At 55.0% G+C, this 9,183-nt stretch overlaps 2 protein-coding genes across 3 annotated transcripts; both read left to right on the top strand.

Moving 5' to 3' along the window:
• Positions 1-31: 31 nt before the first annotated feature.
• Positions 32-7,389, top strand: LOC116527881 (V-type proton ATPase subunit e 2). 2 transcript variants are annotated; one of them, XM_032245074.1, is made up of 4 exons: positions 84-398; positions 2,382-2,429; positions 5,563-5,674; positions 6,042-7,389. In XM_032245074.1, exons 1-3 carry the CDS (start codon positions 196-198, stop codon positions 5,654-5,656), a joined length of 345 nt encoding a protein of 114 aa, XP_032100965.1. In that variant the 5' UTR covers positions 84-195; the 3' UTR covers positions 5,657-5,674; positions 6,042-7,389. The 2 variants fall into 2 exon arrangements, with proteins under 2 accessions (XP_032100966.1, XP_032100965.1); XM_032245075.1 differs by lacking the exon at positions 2,382-2,429 and having other exon boundaries at positions 32-398; positions 6,042-7,386.
• On the top strand, positions 6,042-7,389 carry ATP6V0E2 (ATPase H+ transporting V0 subunit e2). The gene is given in 1 exon segment (XM_032245076.1): positions 6,042-7,389. A coding segment is annotated over 1 exon segment (318 nt). The 5' UTR covers positions 6,042-6,056; the 3' UTR covers positions 6,375-7,389.
• Positions 7,390-9,183: the final 1,794 nt, after the last annotated feature.

The following is a 9,183-nucleotide window of genomic DNA, read 5'->3' as shown; positions in this document are numbered from 1 at the left end:
ACAGAGCAACATAGCGGACCCGCGAAGGCCGCGCCCCTCAATCTCGGCAATTCTCTTGGTCGGTGGCCCAGCTCTGCCAATCAGCGAGTGGGGTCCTAGGCAGGCCCTGAGTGACAGCTCTGCGGGCTGGGTCAGGATGTGCGCGTGCGCAGACCGGCCCGGCTGACCGCCTCGGGGGCGCGACTCCTGTGGCGCATGCTCAGCGCGCTGCCCAGCCGGGGACTGGAGAATCTGCAGCGCCCGTCGCTCGGCTCGCTCGGCCCTGCATCCCGCCTGGGCATCCCGCACCCGGCCATGACTGCGCACTCCTTCGCCCTCCCGGTCATCATCTTCACCACGTTCTGGGGCCTCATCGGCATCGCTGGGCCCTGGTTCGTGCCGAAGGGACCCAACCGCGGGTAAGAAAGGCTCGCAGGCCCTGGAGACCTCTCTATCTCCGGCCCCTGGCCGGACTTGCCCCTCCGCCCCGGGGCGCTGGCTTCCTGCCCTGCAGCGAGCCCGAGCGTCCCCAGGAGGGACGCCAGGATCCCGGACGCCTCCTCTGAGATCTCTGCACCTCGGTCTCAGACAGCCGGGAACACGCAGGAGGTGGGGCGAGAGGGCAGATACAGAAGGTAAAGAGGAGAGTGACATTGGAGATGTTGTCACCCCTCCTGCAGCCAGTAAAGGGCATGGGTGGGCACTGACGCCGTTTCTTCACTCCTTGCTAGCTGCGTGACCTGGAGCCAATATCAAGCCTCAGTTTTTTCATGGGTAAAAGGAGATAATGTCGACTCCTGCCTTAAAAGGCTGCTATGAGGATGACCTGCGGTAACGTATTTAAAACACCTATGAGTGCACTGCACATAGTTTAGCTGGCGTTATTTCTTTTTTTTTTTTTTTTTTTGAGACGGAGTTTCGCTCTTGTTACCCAAGCTGGAGTGCAATGGCGCGATCTCGGCTCACCGCAACCTCCGCCTCCTGGGTTCAGGCAATTCTCCTGCCTCAGCCTCCTGAGTAGCTGGGATTACAGGCACGCGCCACCATGCCCAGCTAATTTTTTGCATTTTTAGTAGAGACGGGGTTTCACCGTGCTGACCAGGATGGTCTCGATCTCTTGACCTCGTGATCCACCCGCCTCGGCCTCCCAAAGTGCTGGGATTACAGGCGTGAGCCACCGCGCCCGGCCTAGCTGGCGTTATTTCTTGAAGGTCCTCTAGCAGATTGCTACGCTGTTCTTCAGTTTCTGCTTATCGGAGGCTGGAGTTTGTCCAATTCACCATTGTCTACCCAGTGCCCAGCCAGGACTGGCACAAGCTGCTTAGTAATGTTGAAAAAGGGATCGAGTGCCCCCGTCTCCAGCAGCCGCTTGCAGGGCTTTAGATCAGAGATCAAGGGCCTGGTTTGCATTAGAGTTAGCTTTGCCCAAAGGCTGCTTGGACATATGAGTGCTGCCTTTGTTCTTAAAGACATTCAGGGCTTGGCATCTCACAGCTTCACTTTGTGAGACATTTTCATGTCTTGCCTCTCCTGCTAATCCTGGTGAGTTCTTGCTTCCGTTTGACTGAAATTTCTCTTGCTGCACTTGAAGCCTCTGTTTCTGGTCTTCTTTGAGTAGACACAAAGTGGCCAGTCTCTGTTCTCTTTGTAACAACTTACTGTGCCTCAGAAGTGGCTCACAGTCTCCCTGCTTTTTGCCCTGTCTTCTAGCCTTTTTTTTTCTCCTTGCCCCATGAATTTTGAATTCCACAGACCACTCCCTGGTGGGTCACCACAAACGCAGCTCTGTGCAATGCCTTTCTGCTGTACATCTGCTTTAAGATGGAGAAATACTGGGTGGTGGTGAAGGGAGATGAAAGGAAGGACTCTTTTTTTTTTGAGATGGAGTCTCGCTGTGTCACCAGGCTGGAGTGCAATGGCGTGATCTCGGCTCACTGCAACCTCTGCCTCCCAGGTTCAAGCAATTCTCCTGCCTCAGCCTCCGAGTAGCTGGGATTACAGGTGCGTGCCACCACGCCTGGCTAAGTTTTGTATTTTCAGTAGAGACAGGGTTTCACCATGTTGGGCAGAATGGTCTTGATCTCTTGACCTCGTGATCCGCCTGTCTCGGCCTCCCAAAGTGCTGGGATTACAGGCATGAGCCACCACACCCAGTTGAAGGGAAGGACTCTTCAGACAACTTGGATGTAGTCAAGGTTGGCCGCTCCGTGAGTTGACACTTTCAGTTTTTATTTTCTGGCTTGCCATTCTTACCCTGAGTAGAATTCAGCCTCCTGTGTCCAGGAGGCATCAGGAAGGCCAATGGAGAAGAGCTGACACCAGGAGCTCTTGCTCTGGCCCTGGCCAGGCCTTGTGAGGGTGCTGGCAGCATCTGTCCTGACCCGTGTCCTCTTCTGCTGCAGAGTGATCATCACCATGCTGGTCGCCACCGCCGTCTGCTGTTACCTCTTGTAAGTACTACTCTCCCCAGCTCAAAATCAGCCAGTTCCTTTGTCCTCCCTCCTTTCCTCCTCACCCTAGTCTGCTCTTCCATCTGTCCTGATAGTGAACACCTCTTGAAAGGCTGAACCTATAAAACAACAAGAGTGGAGGTGGTATGGAATGGGAAAGAGAGCAGGTCAGCAGTCATGAACCCTGGGCTCTGGATCTGGCTATTACCCCCAGTGTTCTGGCCCCCATGGGCTGCAGCTTTCTCACCTGGGCAAGGAAGGAGTTGGGCCACCTCAGTGCTGTCTGTGCCTGACTGGGTCCCTGAAGTGATTGTTCAAACACAGTTTTCAGGCTGTACCCTAGACCCATGAAATTACAGCTCTTGAGGTCTGCACTTGGGAATTCCTGTTCATGAATGGCCTCAGGTGACTGGAGTGCAGCCAGCTTAGAACCACTAAGTGAGAGGCTGGGTACAGTGGCTCACGCCTGTAATCCCAGCACCTTGGGAAGCCGAGGTGGGTGGATCACGAGGTCAGGAGTTTGAGACCAGCCTGGCCAAAATGGTGAAACCCTGTCTCTACTAAAAATACAAAAACTAGCTGGGCGTGGTGGCATGCACTATAGTCCCAGCTACTCTGGAGGCTGAGGCAGGAGACTCTCTTGAACCCAGGAGGCAGAGGTTGCAGTGAGCCAAGATCGTACCACTGCACTCCAGCCTGGCAACAGAGTGAGACTCCGTCTAAAAAAAAAAAAAAAAAAAACTGCCCCCACATCCATCACAATTCTGCTGTCACACTGCTCCATGTTTGGATGATCCTGGCTGCCACCTAAGAGATAATTTCAAGTTCTAGTTTGTGGGGAGGCCTGTCTCGTGATTAATCAAGCTTCATTAAGGCTGTGGGGTTTCCCAGCTTCCTATGTCTTATACATTATTTTTATGGGTTAAGCTTGGCGTGGTTGGGTGTTCTTAATTCAGAACAATCAAAACAGGCCAGGTGAAGTGATGAGATGCTGACTCTTTAAGAGGTAACAGATTCTTTTGAAAGCAACTGGAATATTTTTTAGAGCTGCCAGATTTTTCAAAATGCATAGACAAAACCCACTTTTAAAAACTTTACTTGATTGATTTCAAATTTGATGCATGTTATAGTTAAAACTGTCTTATCTGATTAGGTCATGGATTCTTTATTCGTATTAATCAATTCTCTTATTTTACCTTATGTTTGATTGATTGATTGATTGAAATGGGGTCTTGTGACCAGGCTAGTATGGTTTCAAACTCCTGGGCTCAAATGATCCTCTGCCTCAGCCTCCCCAAGTAGCTGGGATGATAGGTGTATGGAACTGCACCTGGCTGTTAATTAGTTAGTGAGTTGACAGGGTCTTGCCGTGTTGCCCAGCCTGGAGTGCAATGGTGGGATCACAGCTCACTGCATCCTCAACCTTCTGGGCTCAAACCATCCTCCCACCTCAGCCTAGCTTTGACCATAGCCGTGTGCGCCACCACGCCTGGCTGATTTTTACATTTTCTGTAGGGACAGGGTCTTGCCATGTTGCTAAGGCTGTACTTGAACTCCTTAGTGTAACCGATCCTTCCACCTCAGCCTCCTGAGTAGCCAGGATTCCAGGCACATGCCACTGCATCCAGAAATGTATAATACCGCCTACTGACAAAAACTAAACGTGTTAGAAATAATGATGACTCTTAACACATGGTTTAACTTAAACACATGGTTTGTTCAAAGTTCTCCCTGGACAGAGCATCTCTAAGGCCCTTTCTCTAATGCTATTTCTTTTTTTTTTTTTTTTTTTTTTGAGACGGAGTTTCACTCTTGTTACCCAGGCTGGAGTGCAATGGCGTGATCTCGGCTCACCACAACCTCCGCCTCCTGGGTTCAGGCAATTCTCCTGCCTCAACCTCCTCAGTAGCTGGGATTACAGGCACGCGCCACCATGCCCAGCTAATGTTTTTGTATTTTTAGTAGAGATGGGGTTTCACCATGTTGACCAGGATGGTCTTGATCTCTTTACCTCATGATCCACCCGCCTCGGCCTCCCAAAGTGCTGGGATTACAGGCTTGAGCCACCGCGCCCGGCCTCTAATGCTATTTCTAGGTCCTTCAGGGCTTGACAAGATATCCTTATCTGGCCATAGCCGGGCCTCAGAGGGGCTTGGGTTTGGTGGCTGGGAGGGTGGGGGAGCTGGGGTCTACACAAGATATGGGGTAATCCCATATACCAACCGAATCAACATACAGGAAACAGAAAACACGCTGCAAATTGGATGCATACAGGTAGAAAGGTGGGGCCATTCTAAGAAAATGTCACGCCTAGAAATTATATTTCCAAAACATAAACTTGGAGAGAATGCTGACGTAAAGCAGGTAGTGATTTCTGATGGCTTCCTGGGCGTTAGGCCCTCCTAGCTACTGTGGGGGATTCAAAGGGAAAAATATCAACCCTTCCTACAGAAACAGACAAAGCAGTGTGAATGTGGTCTTGGGGGCCCTTCCAAATCAGGCACTGTCAGAGCGTGGAGACCTACCAACTACCGTGGTAAATGAGGTTGGGAGGTGTGTCATGAGTGACGGGGCCAGACAGCCACCCAGACGTCCAGCAGTGATGACAGGGAGGTCAAGTCCCTGAGGGTTTCCTGGCCTGAAGAACAGAGGTGGCCTGGCAGCAGCCTGGGCAGGAGGCCCCTGACCCTTCCGTTCCTCATGTCTTGGAATAGTTCCTTCACCTCCCTCCTAAGGCAGGTGATTCTGATGTGCTGCCTGCCAGGCCCGCCCTGATCACTCCCTGGTTTGTGGAGTCTGGGGACCCAAACAGAGATGTCTGAGGGCATAGCTGGGAGTCGCTCCCAAAGCGCCCCCGAAGCTGCCTCCCCTCTTCCCTGATTCCAGGTCCAGCCTTAGCTCGGGGCTGACCTACAGATCTACTGAACATCAAATCAAACCAAACCCACAAGTGCCATACCAACCCCACGCACCTGCCAGAGTGTGGATGATTCCCTGGGCATGTCTGCCCTGAGAACACAGGCCCCGCCATCCGCTGGGCTGGTCGCATCCAAAAGAGTGAGACTAAGGCCTCCCCTGTGGGTAAGGGAGGACCCTCCTGTGCCGGCTCACCACGCTTTGCTGTCCCCGGCAGCTGGCTCATTGCCATCCTGGCGCAGCTGAACCCCCTGTTTGGGCCCCAGCTGAAGAATGAGACCATCTGGTATGTCCGCTTCCTGTGGGAGTGACCTGCCACCCCCACCCAGGTACCGTGTGGGTGAGGGGTGTGGGTGGGGAAGAGGGGAAAGACAAGGCTGTGGTGTGAGTTCTTGTTGGGATTCAGGCATCTATTTTGTGGGGAAAAAAGGCAGGGAGGGGACTGAGCATCGACTCCCTTCCTGCTTGGCACTGCGTTGGCTGCCAGGAATGAAATGAGGACCACACTCCCAGAGCCCCCCATCCTCACAGCACTTCACCTCAAGGCAGGGCCATAACCTGGGCCCTAATCTGGACAGAGGGAGAGGGTAAGCTGAGGACTATTCGGGCAGGGGCGAGGGTGCTCTCCAGGGAGGGGCTAGGGGAACAGAGTCTCCACTGCGAGGTCAGGACCCTTCCATGTGATGTGCTTTGCAGGTGCAAGCTCTTGGGATGACCATGGCTCCGCTGTCCCTGACTGCCCCTTCGTCTGGACCCTCCCCCGCACCGCTGTGTCTGGTCTTCAGCTCCCTCCTGCTGGCACCCGGCCTGCAGGGCCTGCCTGGTTCGTGGAAGTCTTCCCCGTCTTCCCAGCCAGCCCGGGCCCTGGGGAGCCCTGAGCACAGCAGCGGCTGAGGGGATGTCCTGCTCCAATACCCGCACTGCTCTGGCGTTTGCCCTCTCTCCCAAGGAGATGCTGCTGGGGAGCTGGTAAGGGTGGGGTCTTTCCCTTTACAGATGGGGCAGATGCCAGGACTCAGCCCAGCCTGAGGAGGACATATGTCCTCTTGGAGAGGGTGCTCCAGCCCAGGTCAGGGAGTCATTGCCCAGTCAGCAGCTCTGCCACCAGCCTGTTGGGAACTGGGGCCTCTACTGGGTTATAGGCAATGCCTTTTCTCTGGCATGGAATTATTTGTTGATTTTCTAACACATCTAGATGTGAAATTTCTGCAAATGTTGAAGTAGAGAAACATTCGCACACAAAAGCAACATAGTCATGTGGGTCCAGATGGCCTCAGCCCTAGATGTGGCATCCTTTGCTGCCTCTCCTCAGAATATCCTGTTCCGCCTCCTCCCACCTGGGCCTCCCCTCGGTAGAGCTCTCCCCTCCCCCACCCCAGCCTGTCAGTCTGTGCAGGTTTGGGCTCCGCCTCGGGTTGCAGCGGGGGTAGACTTCAGAGCCTCTCATGGCAGCATCTAAGTGACCAGAGCTGGGATGAGAGACAGGGAAGGGGCAGTGTGAGCAGCTCTGCAGGGCTGCCCAGCCTTGCTCCTGAGCCAGCCCCACCCTCTGCCCCCCAACCCCGGCCCTGGGCTCTGTGCCAGGGATGGTAAAGAATTCTGACCTGGCAGGAATGGGGAGCAGCACGCAGGGGTCTGGGGCCTCTCCAGCCTTGCCCTCGTGCTTACCTGAGGTCCTGGTGTGGTTAACACGGAGTTCACCCACCTTGCCTGGCTCCCAGCCGGGGGCCTGTCCTCACTGCCGCTCCAGGGGAAGAAACACCAGCCTCACTTCTGTATGGACTGCTGATGAGGCCTGCCACCCTGTCTAGGGTTTAGCGGGCATTGTCTTTGGAGCAGGAAGAGAATAGGATGCGTTTCACTCATATGCTGGGTCCAGGCTGGCCAGCTGCTCAGGGCTCAGGCTAGGGCCTCCCATTGACATCCTCCCCCAAAACTCCCTCTCCCGGCCTCTGTAGCCACTCCTGTGGGGTGACGGTGCTGAGTGTGACTTGTGCTGATAAACCTGGTTCATGTCTAATAAATAATGGTGATGAAAAGATTACTGTTTGGTGACAAAGCCCTGGCCTCTGCCTGTGTGCAGGTCCCCCCTCAACCCACCTGATTCTTGTTTCTTCGGTGGGTGGGTCTGGGGAGCAGGAAAGGGTCCCAGCAGCTGCTGTCTACTCTGAGATCTGGAGGAAAATTCGGGCCCCTGCTGACTGCCAGATTTGGCAGAGAACCAACCAGGCCTGGCAGGAAGGCAGAGGACTTGTTCAAGTGCAGCTTGGAGCACCACTCGTCTGGGCCCCAGAGGACAGAGTGGAGGACTCCTGGAGCTGAGCAGTGAAGCAGGTCCCCAGTGGCTCCAAGGCCTGCCTCATTAAATATCCTAGGGCTGGGATGTGCCTGCATGGCTTCCTGCAGGGCCAGTGGGGAGGTGGGCAGAGGGAGCCCAGCACTCCAGCCCAGCCGGCAGCTCATGGGCAGAGCTGGAAGAACTTCCCAGGAGGGATAGGAGGTTGGGGCGGGACTGGGAGGTGCACAGTGGAGGCTTCAGATCACTGAGGGCCGAAAGCCAGCTGAGGAGCTTGGATGGATCCCGAGGGCCATGGGGGCCACGAAAGAGATTTAAAGCAGGGCCGTGACATGGCCAGTTGGATTTCTAGCATGATCTCTACAAGCTGCACAGTAGATGGCAGGCTGGTTTGACATCTTTATTAGGGCCCCTGGTGTATGTGGTGAGGACAGAGAAGCGAGGGAGCTGCATGGTGGTGACCCAGAGACCGAGGCTGCGCAGTGGAGGGGAGCGCGGTAGGGCAGGTCCGAGCACGTGCAGGAGCTAAGTTTCCCTTTGCTTCCTGCTGAGTCACATGTGTCCAGGGCACCCAGTAGAAGTGTTGGTAGTGGTTGGATGGGTGGGGTGGATGGTCAGGAGGAAATTAAGGCTGCAGGACGCAGAGTTGGAGCCATCGGCATAAATAACCAGTGATCCCTGAGGGTTGTGGGTTGCTCAGGTGGTTCAAAGTGAGAAAAACCCATAAAAGAACCCCAAGGAGTGTGAAGTCATGGGGTAGGCGGGTGAAGGTGGGCCCATGGAGGATGCCAGGAGGTGGCAGGCAGCCAGAAGACAACCAGGTGAGCGTCATTCAGGAAGACGAGAGGTTCAACAGGAGAGCGGCTGAGGTAGCACAGATCCCCATTGTCTTCTACCCCCAAGAAGTCAAGGTCCACTGGCATCTTTGGTGACAGGCAGTGAAGTCAGACTGCAGCGGGCTTGGAGTGAGTGGGCAGGTGGGAGGTGAGCAACACAGTGACCTTAGGGGTGTGGACCCCGTGGGCCCAGTGAAGCTGGGCCTGGAAAGATGAAAAGGAACTAAACAAGGAGGAACCTTCTGCGCCCCTTTTCCCAGGTCGCTGTGGGTCAGCCCTGGGCCTAGGGGAACCACTTTGCCAGCTCCTGCCACTGCACCTCTGAAGCCATGCCCAGCCCGCCACAGGCCCACCATGAGGGCTTCAGGCTCAGGATGCTGAAGATCCGAATTGGCCCAGGATTAGGGTAGGGGGCATGTCTGCTCTCTGGGTTCTTGGCTTCCATGGTGTTGGATTGGTGGCATCTTTAGACTCTCCTGGAATGTGTGGCTGTGGCTGAATTCTCACTGAGCCCCCTGGGCAGCATCCTCCAGGCCTGGAAGGAGGAGTCCTGGAGAGCTGCTGCCTGCTCTCTGGGCAGCCTCTGGACTGCCGAGGGCTGGCAGCTCCTTCCCTGGCAGGGTGGCCTTTCCCACATTTTCCATCCTTCCTTCCCGTGCAGCCATTTGGGAGAGAGGAGAGGGGCCCAGAGCTCATGTCCACTCCA

Source organism: Sapajus apella, unplaced genomic scaffold, assembly GCF_009761245.1.
Source record: "Sapajus apella isolate SASKATOON/1434 unplaced genomic scaffold, GSC_monkey_1.0 scaffold56, whole genome shotgun sequence".
Classification (NCBI taxonomy): domain Eukaryota; kingdom Metazoa; phylum Chordata; class Mammalia; order Primates; family Cebidae; genus Sapajus; species Sapajus apella.
This window is presented reverse-complemented; position numbering and strand designations above follow the sequence as displayed.

Coding starts and splice junctions, on each gene's coding strand:
- LOC116527881 (XM_032245074.1), top strand. CDS start 196: ATGCTCAGCGCGCTGCCCAGCCGGGGACTGGAGAATCTGCAGCGCCCG. Junction 399..2,381: donor CCGAAGGGACCCAACCGCGG/GTAAGAAAGGCT, acceptor CTTCTGCTGCAG/AGTGATCATCACCATGCTGG. Junction 2,430..5,562: donor GCCGTCTGCTGTTACCTCTT/GTAAGTACTACT, acceptor TGTCCCCGGCAG/CTGGCTCATTGCCATCCTGG.